This window comes from Arachis ipaensis, chromosome B9 (genome assembly GCF_059453495.1).
Source record: "Arachis ipaensis isolate K30076 ecotype BB chromosome B9, ASM5945349v1, whole genome shotgun sequence".
Taxonomy (NCBI): Eukaryota; Viridiplantae; Streptophyta; class Magnoliopsida; order Fabales; family Fabaceae; genus Arachis; species Arachis ipaensis.
This window is the reverse complement of record NC_142444.1, coordinates 21028255-21049040: the sequence shown is the minus strand read 5'-3', so window position 1 is coordinate 21049040 and position 20786 is coordinate 21028255. Positions and strand designations below refer to the sequence as shown.

The window sequence follows — 20786 nt, the reverse complement described above, 5'->3', positions numbered from 1 at the left end:
GGCATCATTGACATGGGTGGGTTAGGAATTTAGGATTTTGGGTTTTGGATTTGAAAATGGAGGCTAGGATTTTGGTGGATTAATGTTAGAATTTTGGGGCTAGAATGATGGAATTGCAAAGTAGTTTAGAGTAAAATTAAAAAAAAATTAACTAACTATTATTTATTAAAATATTAATTGTAGAATGAAATTTATTTTAAATATTAAAAATTAAATTAAATTAAATTAAATTAAATTAAATGTTTCAAAAGAATTATAGACAAAAAATGAGTAACTTATCAAAATTGTCCTAACATTTGAAATGTTGACAAAAATATTCTTTATTTTTATTAACGATAAAAATATCTTCAAAATATTTTTAAAACGTAATAAAAATATCCAATAATAAATATATATTTTTAACAAGTACTTTAGAGATTAGATTTTAATATAATTATTTACAAGTATAATTAGAAAAATAAAATATTTTTATTCTTAAAATTTAAAAATTTTACTGGAGTAGATTCCTTTTGCGTTTTTCTTTGTGGCAAGAATATTTTTAAAAAATAATTAAAAATTTTATAGATCTAATTTTAATCCAAATTTTTTATATGTACCTTTTAAATAGCTATCTAAATATTTCTACAAAATTTTGTACAAACACATAAGCGATTTATTAAATATAAAAATTATTTGTCATTTGTAAAAAATATTTTTTTTGTTATTTTAGTCACATTTTAAAATAGTTTAGACATTTTTATCATTATCAAAAGTGAAAAATATTTTTGTCAATATATTCAATAAAAAACTATGGACGATTTTGATAATTTCTCTAAAAATATACTTTGTTTTAATTGAGAATATAAAAAATTTATCTTTTAAAATTAGCAAAAGAAGTATACATGTAAAGTTATACTAAAAGCCAGTACAAATATCATTTGTCTTGCGCTTAATTAACAGTTATTCTCTTTTGACTCACCAGATTTGAATGTAATTGCTGGAATTTTATCAAAGTACTCTTTTTCTTAGGTAACTTGAAATACTAAAACGACAAGAAAGTTAAGTAGGTTGAGGGTAAATTGGGGATATCAAACCGGTGACCGCGGAGGCAGGTTGAATGATAACTCAGAACTTGAGATACAAGAGTAACAAGGTCCTGGTGTTTATCATCAAACTCGTGAACTAACCCATACCAATAGTAACGGAAAAGGTCCACCAACTGAGCCGGCACACAGAAACACCAACTAGCCGGTGACGGAATTTCCTCTTTTCTCCAATCACATCCTTCCACGTCAATTCCATTTTCCTCTTCTGTCCCTCCACGTGTCCTGGACTGCCAAACCCTCATCCACGGTCACCGTCAAAATCCACCCCTTCCGTGAAACCACCCAAAAAACTTCAAAATATAATTTCCCCCAATTTCTTTTAAAAAAAAATCTATTGAAAAAGGGTAAAAAAAACGAACAAAACACGAAAAGGCATCGATAAATTCTCTCCGGCCAAAATCAAGAAAAATAAAAAAAGAAAAATGAAAACCCTAGCTTCATCTTCTTTCTCTCTCTAACCTCCTCTCTCTTTCCATCTCTACCAATCGTTACTGTGAAACCCCACGGTAGATCGGCGCCGACGAGTCAATGGACGACGACGATGAGATCCAGTCACATCCGTCTCCGGCGAGCGGATCCCCGGCATCGTCGCCGAGGGAGAACGGCCGGATAACGGTGACGGTGGCGGCGCCGGCACCGCAGCAGCATCCGCCTCCGGCTCCTAATAGCGTGGCATTAGCGCTTCCGATTCAGCAGCAGCCAGCGCCTCCCCCGAGGGGAAACGGCGGCGGTAGCGGGGGAGGAGGAGGAGGAGGGAGGGAAGATTGCTGGAGCGAGGGCGCTACGGCGGTGCTGATTGACGCGTGGGGAGAGAGGTACCTTGAACTGAGCAGGGGGAACCTGAAACAGAAACACTGGAAGGAGGTAGCGGAGATCGTGAGCGGAAGAGAGGACTACGGCAAGACACCAAAGACCGACATACAGTGCAAGAACCGGATCGACACCGTCAAGAAGAAGTACAAGCTCGAGAAGGCAAAGATCGCCGCCGCCGGCGTACCTAGCAAGTGGCCTTTCTATGATCGCCTTGACCAGCTGATCGGTCCCACTGCCAAGATCCCCGGCGCCGGTAACTCCCCCTCCCCGGCCACACAGAAGGTTCCGCTTGGAATTCCGGTAGGGATCCGCAGCAGCGGTAATAACAATAATCAGTTCCAAACTCTAAAGAATCAAAATCAGAACCAAAACAAGCAGGTGAAGAACCAGAAGCTCTCGTTCCGGAGGCGTCATCCTACTCATCCAGAGTCTGATTCCTCGGATAGAGACCCACCGTCTCCGGTGTCCAGTGACAGTTTCCCGCCGGAGAATTATGAGCGGAAGAGGCCGAGGATGCAGCAGCAGAGAGAGATGGATATGAACCCAAACGGGCCTAAAGGAAGGGAACCGGTACTAGTGACGAAGGCGAAGGGGAAGAGCTGGGGGTGTGCAGTGAGGGAATTGACTCAGGCAATTCTCAAGTTTGGGGAGGCTTACGAGCAAGCGGAGAGTTCGAAGCTTCAGCAGGTGGTGGAGATGGAGAAGCAGAGGATGAAATTCGCCAAGGATCTTGAGCTGCAGCGGATGCAGTTCTTCATGAAGACACAGTTGGAGATCTCGCAACTTAAGCTTGGTAAAAAAGGTACCAACAACAATGCAGGGAATCACCATAGCAGCAACACCAACAACCACCATAACAATAATAGTGACAGTGAGTGAGACATGACTAGGTTAATTAGGTTCTCATTGCTAGCCCCTTTTCTGTGAGTGACTGTTGTGAACAAGAATGTTTTTTTTTTTTTTTTTCTTTTCTTAGTCTCTTTTTAAGTGTAATATGTTTAGTTATTATCCCTTAGTTGTTCAGTCTAGTTAACTTAGTGGGGTTGCTGCTGAAGAACGGCATGGGAAGCAGGTGGAGGTGGAGATGAGGGGGAGGGGGAGGATGCCCAAAATAACCTACTGTCGGTGCAGTAAAATGTATTACTTGTCGTGTGTATTATTATTACCATTCTAAATTATCAATATATGATGACTACTGTGAATGATAGATTGTATTGTACATACAAGATATGCTACCTGATGTGGGAGATCAGTTCTTTTTGAGGTGTTTGGGTTGATTTTTTATTATCTCCCTTACATATATTGTTTTCTCTTAGCTAGTATAGTCTTTCCCTGCACAGTTTCGTGGTAATTTTTTTTTTTCTTCAAATGACATGAGGAAATAGGGATGTGATGCTGTTACCAAAATGGTTGATTGATCCTCATCTGAAAACTTCAATCAGAACACGAGCATCTCTTGGCTTCAAACTAACTAAAAGAAAAAGTATGATTGACTTTTGAAACCAATTGATAAGCAAGCAGAGAAATTATTATCACTATATGTCAAATAGAGTTGGGTGTTCCTGATCAAGTCTCCTCGAGACTAATCTTGTTAATTACTAACTTGATTTATCTTCACCTGATGCTGTGCAATGACGTGTTCCAAAGTCCCTAATCTGAAAAACTGATTACTTTTCCACTTTGAGGTGACTGTCTGAGAATTTTCACATTAAATACCCACAACCGATTTCTATTGCAAATAAGAACAAAAAATATGCGTGTAGCGGTGGAGGGGAATGGCTTTTCAATGCTTGGACTTTCTGGATGCCGCTAGGTGTCAATTATATGATTCTATATCAATTACTTTCTCCTTGAAGCCCTCGCTCCTAGTTTTCATTGCACAAATAGTCCTCCCTTTTTTCTTTTTTGATAAATATTGAATTGGCTTAAATCTAGGAGTGATAACATGCACCCTATTCATGGATATCCTATTCAAGCCAATTGAATAGAGTCGTCAATTCGATCTGTAGCAGTACGGATAAGATTTTCATGCAAGTCGAGTAGGGTACGAGTTAAATCTCAACTCTACCTGACGAACCCATACTCTATATATGTATATGTTATATACTTATATAAAAATATGTTTTAAGTGGATGTTGAACCAAAAACTTCTCACTAAATATAAAAAATCTGTAGTCATTCAGAAAAAATCAATTGATAATTTAATATTTTTTTTACAAAAAAGTCAATTCTATTTTAAATTATCGTAAAGTTATATAATAATTGCATCTTTTTAGTAATCCGTAGGTAAGGTCGGATATCCGCGGGTTAAGAATGGATATGGTTAGGGTTGGAATATTTTCTAGAGTTAGGGTTGGATCCAAATTTTATCCTACCCATTGCCACCCCTACTTAAATCCATACCAATCAAGCAAGTAGTACATAAAGCAAACAAAACTGATAGCATACATGTAGAAGTCGGGCTAAATGGTAATCCATAAACTGTTGAATTAGAAGATGTTAGGCCAGCAGAATTGTGCTCAGAGCACAGAAAAGCAGAAAAAAGCCTAATTGGACGGGGGACTACGTTATGGGTTAATAAGAATAGAATACTAGATCTTTATTTCCTTGCCAACATAGCTAGTTAGTTACGGAAAAAAGGGATATAGAAAGGATAGCAATTCTGTTTTGAACAAAGAAGATATTAGTGAGATTATTCTCAAAGCAGTGTGCTTCTTACTCGAATAGGAGCAATACTTTCTGTAATTCCATTTTTCATTATATAATTCAATAATTCATACATTCATTAATACAAATCACACTAGTTTAATTCTGCTATTTGGTACTCTCGTTGAAAGGATGACAAATTCTAATAAATTCAACTGCCCAAGCTGAAATTGCAGCTCTTCAACATAGTCAGGTAGAAGTTTTCAGTCAAATTAGAGCTACCAACACACGTTTGGATGGCATAGCTTTCCTTACAAAAGATCCAAGGTTTATTGAAGAATGTCTTGAGGAAGAAGGACTTTTTTCACACAGATCCAAAATTCATAGGAATAACGGGTCACCTCAGCCATTGACTCGTCCTTTTAAGATCGACCTGCCACTGTTCGATGATGAGAATGTGGAAGACTGGGTGTTCAAAGCTAAGGAGTACTTCAAATGATATCCAGTTTCTGTCGATATGAGGGTGTGTATGTTTTCTTTTCATCTCACTAGTCCAGCTTATTCTTGGTACCGCTGAGTAGTCAATAACAACATTAAACATACTTGGAAATCCTTCCTGGATGCACTGGTGGATCGGTTTGGACAGAGCCAGTTTTATAATCAAAAGGAAAATCTTAAGGAACTGAAATAGAGCAATAGTGTGGCTAAATACCAAAGCTAATTCGAAGACTGGTCAATAGTGTTCAAAGCCAACTCTTAATAGGTAAATCAGGTCACTGCTTTAAGCGAAGATTGTTAATCTCCCTGTTTGTAGATGATTTACAGGATTATTTGAAGTGCGAATTATTGCTTACCAGACCCAACTCTTACGTCACAGTCGTGTCCTTGGCTAGGCTCTATGAATAAAAATCTGCAACAAATCCGAATCATAAATGAAATACAAATATGAATCCAAATCATACTTCAAGTAACTCTCCTAATTCACTTACTACCAATAAGACATAATCACCTAAATTTAATTTCAACCCCACTCCTTTCACCGATACATCTATCTCTAACCACTTAACCAATATCCCTCATAATTCACCCATTAAGAAATTATCAACCTCAGGGATTAAACTAAAAAGGGAGAAGAGATTGTGTTAATACTGCAAAGAGAAGTGGTCTCGGGGCCACAGATGTAAGAGCACTTGTTACTTACTCAATGGAGAGGAAGAAATGTAGGAATTGCTAAAGGAATCAAAGTCAAAAGAGGTGCAAAATTTGCTTGTGGACAACCTGGTGGTGGTGGAATTACGTCAACCGAAACTTAGCTTTAAGCTATGGTGGGTCAATATCAACCCGCAACTTTCAAACTCAAAGGAATGTATCACGGACAACCCGTTATGTTTTTTATTGATGGAGGAAGCTCTCACAATTTTGTTAAAGCTAGTGTGGCTGAGAAATTGAACTTTTCAATATCAAAAACCACTACATTGTAGGTTTTAGTGGGAAATGGAGACACTATTGGCTGTAAAGCGATTTGTGAGAAAGTTCCCTTGGTTATGCAAGGCTAATAGTTCTCTGTTAGCACTTTTGTACTGGAATTATAAAGGGCTAAAAATTGTGCTTGGGGTCTAATGACTGATGTGTTTAGGGTATGTATCTACGCACTACAAACTGCTTACTATGAAATTTGTTGTTGATGGTATTGCAGTAAAGCTACAAGTTGAAAGGTTACTACATTCCAAAGCTATAAGCAATAAAATGATGTAGAAAATGGTAATGGCTAAAGTAGTCACGACTTTATATCATCTAAGGCTGTTAGATGTCATCGAGAATGAGAGAAAGACCCTGGTTTCAACCAACTTTCAGTCAGTATTGGAGGATCACAGAGCAGTGTTTAATACACCCACCAGGTTACCATCCCATCGTGATACTGAGCACCAAATTTAGCTCATACTGGGTTCCCAACCAATAAGTGTTCAACCTTATAAGGACCTTCACTTCCAAAAGGAAGAGATAGAATGACTCATCACATAAATGTTAAAGGCTGGTGTAATTTGAGATAGTCAAAGTGCCTTTTCAAGCCTCATCCTATTAGTAAAGAAGAAAGATAGCAGCCTAGAAGTTTTATGTTGATTATAGGGCCCTCAACACCATTACGGTGGAAGATAAATTCCCTATTCCTACAATAAAGGAAATTCTGGATGAGTTATTTAGTGCTGAATTTTTCTCTAAGATCGACCTACTTGTTCTGGCTATCATCAAATCTGAATTAATGATGTTGTTATTCCTATGACGGCTTTTCGGACTCACCAAGGTCCTTATGATTTTGTAGGATGCCTTTTGGCCTCACCAATGCGCCCTTCACATTTTAGGCTACCATGAATAAGGTATTTCAACCTTATTTACAAAAGTTCATTGTTGTTTTCTTTAATGACATTTTGGTATACAATAAGACATGGGAGGAGTATCTTAGACACTTGACACTCACCGTAACTACATTGGACCAACATCACTCATTTGTGAAGAGGTCTGAATGCCTCTTTGGGCAGCGACATGTGGAATAACTTGGCCATAATATTGGGGATGACAGGGTAAAAGAGGATCAATCCAAAATTACCTCTATTTAAGCTTAGCCAAAACTAACTAATCTTAGACAACTATGGGATTTTTTTAGATCTTACTAGATATTATCAAAAGTTTGTTGCAAAATATGTCCATATTGCTCACCCCTCACCGAGTTACTTAAGAAGAACACCTTTAATTGGGGATTGGAAGAGAATAAGTCCTTTTTAGAACTCAAGGAAGTAATAACTCACACACCTGTGTTAACACTACCAAAATTTCTAAACCCTTTTGTGTTGAGACCGATGCGTCTCATATGGGGGTAGGAGCTTTACTTTCACAAGAAGGACATCCCTTGCTTACTTTAGCAAGAAGCTCAACAAGAGAATGACCATGGGATCAGCTTCCATGCAGAAACTATATGCCATCACGCAAGCTGTTGCTAAATGGCATCACTACCTTCTAGGAAAACATTTTATCAGTAAGACAAATCATTAGGGCCTTGAAGAGTTGATGATGACGCATGTGGTTTTAATTTCGGAATAGCAATATTAATTGATGAAGGTGATAGGATATGACTTTGAGATACAATATTGACTAGAGAGACTTAATTAAGTAGTCGATGCTTTATCTTTCCACCTGGATACGATGGCATCAGTGGAGTATAGAGCTCTATCTATGGTGCAAAATTCTTTGATTCAAATACTCAAGGTTGCTAATTTGCATTGCAAGGAGATGCTGCACTTACATTAGTAGCTACAAGAAGGAAAATTGAGGCTGGATTACATGGCTAATGATGGTACTTTGATGTTCCAAGGTTGGGTTGGGTGCCAGACTATCAATGAATTTGGGAGACCTTGATGTATGAGTTCCATTCCTCTGTGAGAGATGGACATAGAGGGATACTCAAAACTTAGGAAATCCTAAGTGATTTATTTTTATGGCCCCGAATAAGGGCGGATGTGCACAAGTTTGCGGAATAGTATACTAATTGTCAGGTCACCAAATATATTCCTGCTAATTCTCAAGGGTTGCTTCAACCGTTACTTATTCCTCTCAAATCGTGGGATGAGATTTCAATTGATTTTGTTATGCAACTTCCAAAATCAGCTGGTTTTAATGCTATACTAGTGGTAGTGGATAGTTTCAGCAAAGTGGAACACTTCACCCCATTGAAACCAGGTTTTACAATGAAGGAAGCAGCCAGGGAGTTCACTAATTTAGTAGTGAAACTACACGGATACCCTACTGCTATGATTTTGGATCGAGACCCAATATTCATGAGTAGGTTTTGGAAGAATTTGTTTGAACTCAATGGAACTAAACTCCATTTTAGCACCACCTACCACCCACACGGTGATGGCCAAACAGAAGTCGTAAACAGAACCTTGGGGCAATATCTGAGAGTGTTTACTCATTTCTATCCTACTTTTTGGGCATCCTATTTGTCAAGGATTGAATTCTGTTATAACGGGTCCTATCACTTAGTTCTCGACATGTCGCCTCACGAAGCTCTCTATGGCCATGCTATGCGGTCACTACCCGGCTACACCCCCAGCGATAGAGCACTAGATCTTTCATTTCCTACTGACATAGCTAGTTAGTTACGAAAAAAGAGATATATGGGGAGGATAGCAATTCTGTTTTGGTTAGAGAGGATAATAGTGAGATTATTCTCAAAAGAGTGTGCTTCTCACTCAAATAGGAGCAATACTTTGAATAAATGACCATTTATACCCATGAAAGATGAAAACGCTGATATATGTACCCACACTAAATGGAAACTAAACTTGTACCCACGCAAGATGCCCTCCGTGTGACAAAAGTACCTACGTGGCACTCCAACCCTCCAAAGATAGAGCACTTTTGTCACACGAAGGGTATCTTGCGTGGGTACAAGTTTAGTTTCGATTTAGTGTGGGTACATATGTCAGTGTTTTCATCTTTTATGGATATAAGTGGTCATTTATTCGCAATACTTTCTATAATTCTAGTTTCCATTACACAATTCAATAATTCATACATTTATACAATCATCAATACAAATCATAGTAGTTTAATTCTACTAGAAACCCACCCATTGAGTAGCAAAACTTGGATAGAAAATCCAATGTGATAAAATCATGAAAGAAGAAAAAAATATTATACTAACCCAGCAACCCAACTTGAAGGAAGCACACACCAATACCATCTAAGCAATAGACCTATGTCGCCTATCTGACAAAGACCACAACTAATATGTTGGTTAATCTTTTTAGCCATAAAAGAAGCCGAAGACAACTTATTATTAAGAATAACCTTGTCATAGAGGTCCAATATTGACAACGAGATAACAAAAATAAAAAAGATAAAACGCAATGACCCACGACCTTTTCTTCTCCCCACCAAATAGGGTACCAAGCCAAGACTTAAGCAATAAGCACTCTTGTATATCTAATTGGGGAGTACCCAGAGATCCTAGGGGTGGCAGTGGGGTAGGTAGATGTGAGTTTTTGTCCTATCTGACCTTGCTCCGCCCTTTTTTTACTTAGACACTACTCGCTCTAACACTACCCGCGAGTAGTAAAATATTGTACCCTAACTCGCCTCCACAAGTATCCCCTAGCCACCCTTATATTAATTAAATGACACTTTAAAATTTACATATTTTATATATAAATTAAAATAAAAACATAAAATTCATTATTCATGCAATGTCAAATAACATGAAATTAAAAAAAATAATGTCTGATTACTAAACAAATTTAACATCATAATAAAAAAAATTAAAATATTAAATATAAATGAAATTTCAATCCATTATTCTTTGTCACTTTCTAACTCTTCATCATCACTAAAAGTGTAAAAATCAAGATTTAAACCTGAAAATCAAATAAGATAGCAATTAACAAATTAATTAGTATTATGTAAAAAATTAATATAAATAAAGATTAAATAATATATGTGTATCTTTAGTCCCCAAAGTTGCTCATAACTAACTTTGGCCACACACCAACGCTTCAATTATGTTTTCTTTGAGCTCTGCACATGAGAAGAAATTACATGACCACTTGTACTAAAAGCATATTCAGAAACAACAGTAGATACTAGAATAGCATATATATCCTTGGCTATCTTTGCAAGAACTTTAAATCTCATCTTGTTGTTCTTCTACCATTTCAAAACACTAACGTTTGAATCATTTAGATGTTGAATTTCCTCCTCAAGATAATTATCAAACTCAACATTTACATATGAACTCCTCTTCATTTTTCTTCTTTTAAGATACACCATATAATTATCACCACCAAATATGCCTACATTTTTACTTTCATCAACTTCTTTTGTACCAATATGTGACATATTTTTAGAACTCATTCTTTGATTATACTCATTAATTAACTTATTACATAGCAGTTACAGAGCAAATATATTCATCATGGTTCCTGTTTCCTAACAATAGCTTCCTAACATAAGTCGCAGTTACAGAGTAAATGATAGACCAGCAACTATATCTAAATTGGAACATGAATTCTAATTCATGATGAAAATAAGATTCAGTTTCACAAACAACATCATATCAAGATTCACAAATTCACAGCAAGATTCAATTCACGCATAAATTCACAAATTCACTCACAAATTCAAAACAAGATTCAAAATACTCACAAATTCACAACTTCACCAAGTGCAGATTCACTCATTCACAATGTAAGAGAGAGAGAGAGAGAGAGAGAGAGAGAGAGAGAGAGAGAGAGAGAGAGAGAGAGGGACTTACCTGAAGACAGCAATGCGGCACAGAGAAAAGGGACTCCGGTGACGGAATCACAAGAAGCTGCGATGGCGACTGCCGGGCTCACAACGACAAGTTTTAGAACAAATAGAGAAGAACTTACAGCGACGAAGTGCAGATTCACAATGCGTGTGTGTGTGTGTGTGAGAGAGAGAGAGAGAGAGAGAGTGAGTGAGAGAGAGAGAAAGGAACTTACCTGCAGATGACGGCGTGGCGACAGGCTCGGAGGAAAACAGCGATGCGATTAGAGGAAAGGAGCAACGATGACGAAAAAAAAGGAAGTTGCGACGACAACGGGCTCACCACGGAAGCCACCGGAGCAAAGACACATTGCAGACAATGATAAATTTCTCAAACGGTGGGTTTTCTCGGTGAGGGCTGAGTTGTGAAGAAGAAGATCCTGAGGGCTTTGGGAGGTAGTGATTTGAGGTAGGGGTGCAAGTGACAAACCCTGAAATCCTAAAAATAGTTAAATATTTTTTAAATTTATTAATTTTTATATATTTTATATCATATTATATAATATATACTCTGGGACAGGTCGAATATCTGTGAGTTTAGCTACTCCTGCCACCCCTAATACATCCTCATTCCACCAAAAGTTCAAATACGTGCACTAAACCCTCCACGACAATGGACAACTAGGGGTGGGAATGGGGCAAGTAAGGGTAGGTTTTGTGCCTAGCCGACCCCGCCCCGACCTATAATAACATGTATAGAACCTATCCCACTCCTACCCGCGTGTAGTAAAAAGTTGAATCTTAACCTGTTTCCGTGGGTATCTACCCCACCCCTATAATTATTAATCTAATGAATAAAATTAAATTTCAAAATTTATATAACCATCATCACATATATAACATAAATTAAAGTAAAAATTTAAATACGATACAATATTATTAATTATTTTACTAATTATTTTACATATATTATATATATTGGGGTGGATAGGGCGGATATTACCTAAACATGACCCGCTTCCTCCTTCCAAGACCACGCCCTGCTAAAAATTCACCCCGAACAAGTAGGGGCAGAATGGATACCTGTGAATTTGAGTAATGTTGTCATTCCTATAGACAAGGGAAGAATAAATTCAAAACAGCAAATACATAACACACATGTGGAATCCAAGAACCTCTCTCTTGGTTGTTTTGCTTTTTGACCGATGGGAACAGAGAACTTCTTTTGAAGAAGTCCTTCTTTTTGTTGTTATTTTATATGAATAAGTATTAATTCTTGGTTAAAGAAGATTCTTTATTATTTAAAAATTCTACTAATTTGATTATTTATTAAGTAATATTTATCTATTAAAGTAATGTCCCAAATAGCCTCTAAAATTTTTAACTTGAATCAATTAAGTCCCTCACTTTTTAAAATGACCAAATTAACTTTTAACTCGCGAAAACATGAATTCACGTTAGTCCAAAACTCACCAGCAATTTTAATATTGTTGATGCGTGCTCTTAAGTGCAGTACGCTGATGTGGACAAATAATGAGTTCAACTCAAATTAGTATCCAAAATTTGTTTAAAAAACTTAAATTAATCCATTATCAATTATCTTCATTTGTTTTGGTATGTTCATCGTCTCCTCTTTTCTACTATTCATTGTCTCTTCTCTGAAGTTCGTCTTATTTGCTCTTCTACGTGAGGCATGATGGGCGATGGTGATAGAATATATATGTAAAAAATAACATAAATAAAAATAACTAGTAAAAAAAATTATAGTTTGGCAATTAAAAGTTGGATAAAAAAAGATCATTAACCATAACTTGTATATTAAATTTAAATTATATATAATGTAGGCCATAAAACTTCAATAAGGATTCAACTTAAACTAAAAAAAGACTTCATTAACATTAAAAAAAAGATAACTAGAATGAAACCTTACTAACTAAGAACAATTTTAGTGACATAAAAGAAGAAGATAATTACATAAAAATGCAATGGTAGGAACATAGAACCATTGCTGTTGATAGAGCTATACTAAATATAATATTTTGACCGAAGTTTAACAAAGCAAAACTGCATTGTGCTTTCAAGTCAGTTTTAGGAAGCGCCCCTTCTAAAGGGGCATCCCACACGCCGCTTGCTTTTTGATGTCGTGGCATTGTTGCAAATTAACACGTGGCGGTGTACGTGACAGACTCGCAGAAAGAGAAAAAAAAGGAGAAACCTGCAATCGTAGAGTTCCCGTTTTCTATTAATTACATATGTGGCTGGAGTACTTGTGGTAGAAATATAATATAGGGTTATTATATGAGTAGCATGTAAATATTTTTTTGTGGGTAACATTATATTTTTTGTCGAAAAGATGGCCTGTTTTAGCTGGGCTTTGCAATTTATGATTTTTGGAGTAAACGGAATGGTTGAGAGATTTAAGAATTGGGCTTTTAATTACTGAAAAAAAAAGAATTAGGCTTTCTAGTAGGTGTCTGCAAAAACATATTTTGATTGTGATGCATAATAAAATGTTTGAAAGTACATTATCAAAAAATAAATCTTTGAAAGCGTTCAGTTTCTTCCTATAATACAGATTTTATTTGATGGTAGATTGAAGACCACAAAAAAAAGAATTAATTGTAGATTTTAAATAATTGTATATGCTTCTAACCAAAAAAAGAATTGTATGTGGTTCATTAAGCACTAAACGAAACCCAGGCTTCCACACCACCGCTGCAAGGATGGCCGGCGTCTTTTGTGCTCCGGAATCACCGTCATCAGTCTGTCGTCGGTTCTTCTTCGTCGGTCGACAAACGCACCTTATCAGCATCGCCGTCGACGTTCACTTCCTCTTTAGAAGTTGGTTTGTGTTGCTTTCCTTGTCAAGTTGATTGCTGCTTCAACCATAGGGGATTGTGAAAATTTTTTAAGCTGTGATTAACCATTTGTTTGGGAATTTTCACTTTTCCGTTGATGGTACTTACCACTATGTGTATAGAAACTTAGCCTTTGATTGTTGGAGCAAACAAATATCAAATTATTATTGTCAGCAATGGTGATTTTGAGGTATTTGTCACTTTGTTACAGTGTTTTAATTATTCCTAATAGTGTTGTGGTGTTGTTTTTCTGTGTTAATTGTTATTGTTGTTGTGATTTTGAGTTCATGTTGAGGTTGTTTTTATTGTAATTGCTATAACTTGTTAATTATTTCTGTCTTATAATTTGATATCATTTGTTAATTTGTTAAGTTGTTGTGTTATTAATATATAATTGTTTTTGTCTTTGTTCAGTTTGTGACTCTCATGTATAATCTGTCTGATTGATAATTTATAATCAAAAAGTACTTATTGTAACTTTGTTATCTCATTATTGAAGTTGCTGTTTGATGGATTCATAATATTTTAGTTGATATAGTTCTATTTAATTTCAAGGTTCACGATAAATTATAAATATGTTTTATTACATTTATTTATACTTTATCTATTAATTTATTATAAAATGGTTTTGTTTGGTTCAAAACCTTGGATGTTGTTTTTATAAATAATAAGTGAGTTGTTGGGCTGGGCCGTAAAATCGAATCTAAAGAAATTTTATTATAAAGCAGGTGGCCTCTAACCAATACATACATTGCAGGAGATAAGAAACACTATAGTAGGTCAAGCATGGAAGACCCGATGCAGCGATATCTTTTCTTCGCCGTGACGAAGGGCACTCGCACCGGTGTCTTCACGAGCTGGGAAGACGCTAGGGAGCAACTTTGTGATTTCAATTTTCCAGAAGTCCATGGCTTTAACAATTACCAACAAGCTGTGTTGGCCTTCAATGCAAGATTGCGGAGCATTATGGCTGAGAAATGTGAAACTCTGGAAATGATGGGTGGATCCGCCGATGCTGTGTGTGGTAAAAAAGGAGGCTCAGAGTGTGGAAGTTTCTATGGCCGTCTAAGTGTTTCTTGTAAGTGTGTTACTTTTTGGTGTTACATTTTTGAATTTATTGGAATTTTAGTGTGAAGATGTTGTTGTTGTTCAAATAGGGCTGCCAGTCATTCCACAAGAGGAGCTGAATACTAAATTTGCTATAGTGAATAGCATGGAGGATTAGTTGGTAAAGCTTTGCTATGATTCTGAAATTCCTGCTCCTTGTTTCTTCAAGCAGGAGAGATATTTGAGAGACCAAGGCCCATTCTATGGCTTTACCGTGGTGGTTCCTGGTGAACCATATGAGGTTGAATTAAATGCCAAGGGACAATTTTCTATGGTGTAAAAGGCTGCCCGCGAAGATGCAGCAATGGAGATACTTGGTCAAGTGCTTGATATCATCAGTAAGGAGATTAAAGACTATAGTTACTCAAAAGTTAAGCTTCTTCGTGATAGTAACAATGCACTTCGGGCTAAGGTCGGTCAATTGGAGGATGCTTACGAGAAGCTTAAGGCTAGTTATGAAGCTGCAGTGAACGCTCGCATTGAAGGTCAATCTCCGTAACTTATGTTTGGTTGAATACATTATGGTGTAGTACGTAGGATGAGGGTGGTGGCTTAGTAAATTTAGTTGTTTTATGTAGGGGTTTGTAGACTAGTTAATTCTGTTGTAAGTTTGTGTTGGTGTTGAATTAATTAATGAAAGTAGAGTTATGTTGTAGTAGTATTTGTGCTAATATTCTACTATGAAACTGGTGATAGTGAGTACATTTTTTGTGTAGTATTGAGTACTTTAAAATTTATTTTATGCTCTTGACAAAGGGTTAAAGTATGCTTCATTGAAAAGGTTGTTTTGTGTCATTGTCTCAGGAATTTTATTATAACTTGAATTATCTTACAGTGCTTTTGTGATTGCGGTGACACAAGCAAATTTGGCATAACATATGATGTTTTTAGGTCGATAAATTTATGCGGTACTTGAATTAAGATTCAACTAAGAATGATTTGAATAATATTTACACAAGCTTAAATTCTAATAAAGGCTAATACACAGTAGTTTTTAGGATGTAGACTTAAACATCACAATTAACTGTAACAAGTTGAAATAATAAAATAAAATTCTAAATGGATTTTCAACTTGTAAATTTACCTATTAAGGATGGCTAGGTAAAGCACCAATAAAGTAATGGTTAATAAGAAAATGGCAGCTGCATTAACAGATATACGTGGAGGCTTAGTTCCCCATAATAGTAGAGGACCTTTAGGCAGCAAATCCTGTTGTGTTGGTGGTGGTGGATCGGAGCCAGGGTCGTAGCCATCAATAATTGGTGCATAAGGAACCTTGAGCTGAGTGTGGTCTTTAGCAGCACCTTCTATTAGACTGCCTTGGAGGTGGTCTTCAACATACCATTCAGTTTGAGCTCCCATGGTTTGGCTGATGTACTCAGTCCATGTTATTCTTGCATCATCAATGTTTTTGAAGGATTGGTATAAGTTACCACTAAACTCATCAACTTGTGCATGGCATGCCAGCCAAGTTGTATAAATTCCTGGGTTCTTCCCACGAAAAACCACATAGACTTTCTTGTTTTGTCTCACCATGATAGGTGAATATTTGATGCAAATTGTTTGTGGAATTGTCTCCCTTGGTGGACTTTCCGTTCTTATAAAGGATAATGGAGGGTGTAGTTAGGTGGAATAATTAATGAGACCATTTAATTCTTTCATGGCCTCACAAATATTTAAATAAATATCTTAAATAAGGCACCTCATAAAGCTGCTATGAACTAAGAAAAAAGTTTGTCTGTCTGATACAGTCCATGGACAGTGGTTACCCAGGAAGGTCTGCTCTGATTTTTTTTGTCTGCATATGGAGACAAAAGATGTTAGCAACAAAGTATACTTTGGCGGGAAAATATATGGAGGGAATATCATGTTATATATACTATAACATAAACCTCTGCTATTGCAACCTTCATTAATTCATAATCTTGTGATAGTTGCACATGCAAACGTTGAAGAGGTTCATGACCGCTCCTAATAGGTGTCATTTTTTTTCATGCATAGTAAGTTGAGTAGTGTTGCTACATGTAGGTAAACTAGGGTGACATTGTTCTTGTATGATGTTCTAGTTGTCTCCTTTGTAGGTCTCCTGCGTATTCACTTCATGGAAAGGTATCTTCCAAGAGTGACGGAGATGGCAGCGGCATTATGTTGTCGTCACAGCTACATGAAGACATGTCCAAATACATTCTTGACAGTCCTCTCCCGAATGTTCTGAAGAATCCAACACTGTGGGGTGTTAATGCTAGTGACATCGCTAACATGACTGCTCCCGACTCCGACGAAGATGAATGAGGCAGTCAATTAACAGCTCCCATGAGGAAGAATAGGAGGCTATTTGATACACCAAGGGGAACTGCATCATCCCCTGCCAAGCGTTCCAGAGGAGCTTCTTGTGCTAAAGTGACTCGAGTAAGTTTTGTTCATGTCATCGTTGTTGCTGCATTTAAGTTGAAGTTTCCCAGTTGTTGATTGTGGGACCTTGTGGCAGAAGAGTACGAAGACGAATTTCAAGCCTCATCATGATATGGACCTTAATCGGGCTGATACTGTGCTATTCAAGTTTTTGTTTTCCGATGGGCACCCTTTAGAGTAAGTTATGTGTAGCTTACCAAGTTGAATTTTATTATATGATCTGTTAACACCTTCATTTCATTAAAAGAAGCCACCATTAATCGGAGTATCATTTCATGCAGAGAGACTCTAGTTAGGATGCGCGAATATTGCCTGACCAAGCGGCAGATTCAATCTCTCGTGCCCGGCCGTGAGATTGATGGCAGGGTTGTTGAAATGGTTGCGATGCGGAATGCATGCTCGATACAACACCTGAGACATGCACACTACTAGACTCTTCCTCCCAAATTTGCTGTGAGTGATGTTAAAGATATGTGTTGAAACACAACACTAATTGGACTATTATCCGTGGAGTTCTGATAATGTGTTGTGTTTTTAATAAGGATGACATGATCCGAGGTGTATTAACAGAGGAGCTCGTTGAAACATATGTTCCATTCTGGGTCAAACCAAGTAGATATCTTGATCATGTGAGTAATAGCTTATTTTCAACCTAGAATGCTCTAAATTTGGAAGCTCATATTTATCATGGACTCGATATATTATATCATGTCAAGTGAATATTAGTAACTAATCTTCATGCAGAGACTGAAATAATTTTTTTGAAACTAGCATTGCCAGCCTTTAAAATTATATTTAAGAGAAGTGAAACCTTTTATTTCAGATTTAAAAGACTGCAATAAAATTTCTTGTCGTATTCCTTATGACTAATAAAAACCATAGTATTTGTTGAATAATTTTTTCCTATGGAAAAACTTATTTATTCGTTCTTTTATTTGATTGTATATTTAGAAATAATTTTATTTATCAGTTATAATTTAATAAAAATACTTTCCTACGACTTTTGTTTGAATATTCTCAATGACCCGAAAAATATTTTTTAAACTTCTATCACTCTCGAGTCTTTTGAACAAATAAGCAGTATCTTAAAATTTGCGGTTGCACACTACGGTTAATCATTTTAACGTGTCATTGTTTTAGATATTCGTTTCCGTAGAAGACATCTTCATGCACTGGTGGTGTATGGTCGTTGACTTTCCTAACCAATGTGCTTACTTATTGGACTCGTGGCCAGAGCCAAACAAGGTCACTGATAGGGAGAAACTTATGCGGACAATGGTAAGGGATGAATAGTTTGTTTGTATGTCTTCTACATAGAACAAAGAGTTTGTGGTTAAGAGTAGTCATCATTGGTTTTTAATTTCCAGCTAGGGAGGCTTCATGAGGTGATGACTTCTCCAGCTTATGGACCTGCTGCAGTTTACACTCCTAGCAAGCTTCCTGACTAGCCAATCCGTAGAGGCCAAGGAATCCCCAACTGCAATACAAGGTCATTCTTCATGGTCATTAGAATTTCATTAGTTCCCATTAACGGAATATCATGGTTACAACTCTGCTTCTTGGGTGATATCATAGTTACACCCTGAGGAAAATTTCAACCCATTGCAAATAAGTGGAGTGGTAATATCACTTGCCCCACCATCGAGGCATATGTGTCTTATGTTATAGTTTCTTTAATAGATATATTTTAAATATGTGTGTGTGTGTGTGTGTGTGTGTAAGACCCAAGACTTTTGAAAAGTCATATTTTGAACTAATATCAAATTATATATATATATTTATAGTTTTAATTTTAGAAATTATTTTTATTGAAAAATAATTAAAGGCAATTAATTGGATTTGAAATAAAAATTAAGGTTTTTATCCAAACTCTATACTTATGGAATATTTTCCTATTTATGATCTAAAGTTCTAAGAAATTCGAAAATAATGAGGTTTGGCTATTTAAATTAGAATTTTGTCTAATTTAATAATTATTGAATTATTTTTTTTATGTTTAAATTATTAAGTTGGAAGTTATGAAATAATAAGAATTTTATATGATTTAATTTTAGATAATTTATATTTATATCATTTAATACCTTAAGTTTAAAGATAAAGAAATTTAATTATATTACCATGTATTTTCAATTAGAATAATTCATTGAGAATCAATTAGTATTTTTATACCACAAATATTTTAAAGTAACTTTAGAGATTAAATTAGTTTTTTTTAAAAAATTAATACTCTATGCTCCAATTTTATTAAAATGATCTTATTCAAATTAAACCCAAAATCCCCAATTTTATACACAAACCATAATTCTATTAACACACTTTTTCCCCTATTCCTAAATGAAACCCTAGCCGCTACTTTTCTTTTTCCTTCAGCAAACCTACACAAAATACAACACCACACAACTCCTTCAGAAAAGAAAATGAAACAAAAAGGGAAGGAGGAGAGGGATCCACGGAGAGAAAAGAGAAGAGGGGAAGGAGGAGCATCGCCGCCGCGCCACCACGCCTCGCCGTCGAGCTCATCCCGCCGCCGCCCAGCTGAGCCCAGCCCACCGCTAGTCACTGCTGTCGTCGCCAACAATGGAGGAGAGAGAAAGAGGCGAATGCGAGGAGAGAGGGAAGGAGCTCGCGAAGGAGCTGTCGCCGTCGAAGCTGGGTCTGTCGTCGTCTTTGCGGGTTTCGGTCGTCATCGTCGTCTCTGCCGTGAAGCCCGTCGCCGCCGTCCTTCTCGCCATGAAGCCAGCGCCGCCATCGTCATTATCATGGATTGCTGCTGCATGTGACGCCGCCGTCGCAGCCTCGGAGTCCGTCGTCGTCAAGCAGAACGACGGGCAGAGAGAGGATCCCCAGGGGAAAGAGAGAGAAACCAGGGAAGGCCGCGACCTGTCCAGCCGCCGTGCCCAGTCGCCGCTCTCGTTGCCGGCGCCATTTCCGTCTGAACCATTGCTAGATCCGCCGCTGCTGAAGCTTCTGGCCGCGCCTCTGCGTTGCCGGAGCTCCACGCCGCCGCCACTGCCACCAAAAACCACCACTGAGGCCTAAGTCTGTTTGGGTAAGCGATGCGTTCTGAAATCTTTAAATTAGTATTTTTGTTTTAAATTGTTTGAGGATCTGAGGTCTTGGTGTCATAGGATCGAGTTACGGGTCTTGATTGCTGAGTTCTATGGCTGCTGCATACAGCATCAAGGTGTTGTGTCGTCATCGGGGCTGTTGTTACTCCATTTTCTCGATCATTCGTAAGCCCAGTAAGTCGTTCCTTGTTCCAAACTCTTAGCTGATGTTCTGTTATAGATTATTGAGTTTTATGCGACATTAATGTTTTAGGTTTGAGCTAAGGCTGTGTTTAGAGGCTGTGGCTACTGCTGGAACGGTCAGTATTGATGCTGTTGTTGTGGGATAAGAATAGAAATGCAGTTTGTCGCGTAGTTGAATCGCGAATGAGGTAGGGGTTTTTCTTAAAATCTAATTTATATTACAGAGTTGTGATAAATAGATATTAATATGAGAGAACATATGCCTGTGATTATAATTGTCTTCTAAATGTGGTTGTTTGCTGGACTGAATGACTGATTGTTTGACTGCTTGA

At 37.0% G+C, this 20786-nt stretch overlaps 3 protein-coding genes across 3 annotated transcripts; all 3 read left to right on the top strand.

Annotated features, from left to right (window-relative positions):
* The first annotated feature begins 968 nt into the window (after positions 1-968).
* ASIL2 (sequence-specific DNA binding transcription factor) lies at positions 969-3100 on the top strand. Its single transcript, XM_016320802.3, has one exon. The coding sequence runs from the start codon at positions 1614-1616 to the stop codon at positions 2775-2777; it is 1164 nt and encodes a 387-aa protein (XP_016176288.1). The 5' UTR covers positions 969-1613; the 3' UTR covers positions 2778-3100.
* A 10291-nt stretch (positions 3101-13391) lies between these two features.
* Positions 13392-15459, top strand: LOC148543970 (uncharacterized). The gene is made up of 4 exons (XM_088500393.1): positions 13392-13565; positions 13636-13874; positions 14442-14762; positions 14842-15459. The coding sequence occupies exons 3-4, from the start codon at positions 14471-14473 to the stop codon at positions 14907-14909; spliced, it is 360 nt and encodes a 119-aa protein (XP_088356519.1). The 5' UTR covers positions 13392-13565; positions 13636-13874; positions 14442-14470; the 3' UTR covers positions 14910-15459.
* A 4321-nt stretch (positions 15460-19780) lies between these two features.
* LOC110267038 (uncharacterized) lies at positions 19781-20242 on the top strand. Its single transcript, XM_088498012.1, has one exon. It carries the CDS (start codon positions 19781-19783, stop codon positions 20240-20242), a length of 462 nt encoding a protein of 153 aa, XP_088354138.1.
* The last annotated feature ends 544 nt before the right edge of the window (positions 20243-20786 follow it).

Coding starts and splice junctions, on each gene's coding strand:
- LOC148543970 (XM_088500393.1), top strand. CDS start 14,471: ATGGAAGACCCGATGCAGCGATATCTTTTCTTCGCCGTGACGAAGGGC. Junction 14,763..14,841: donor TGGCCGTCTAAGTGTTTCTT/GTAAGTGTGTTA, acceptor TTGTTCAAATAG/GGCTGCCAGTCATTCCACAA.
- ASIL2 (XM_016320802.3), top strand. CDS start 1,614: ATGGACGACGACGATGAGATCCAGTCACATCCGTCTCCGGCGAGCGGA.
- LOC110267038 (XM_088498012.1), top strand. CDS start 19,781: ATGGAGGAGAGAGAAAGAGGCGAATGCGAGGAGAGAGGGAAGGAGCTC.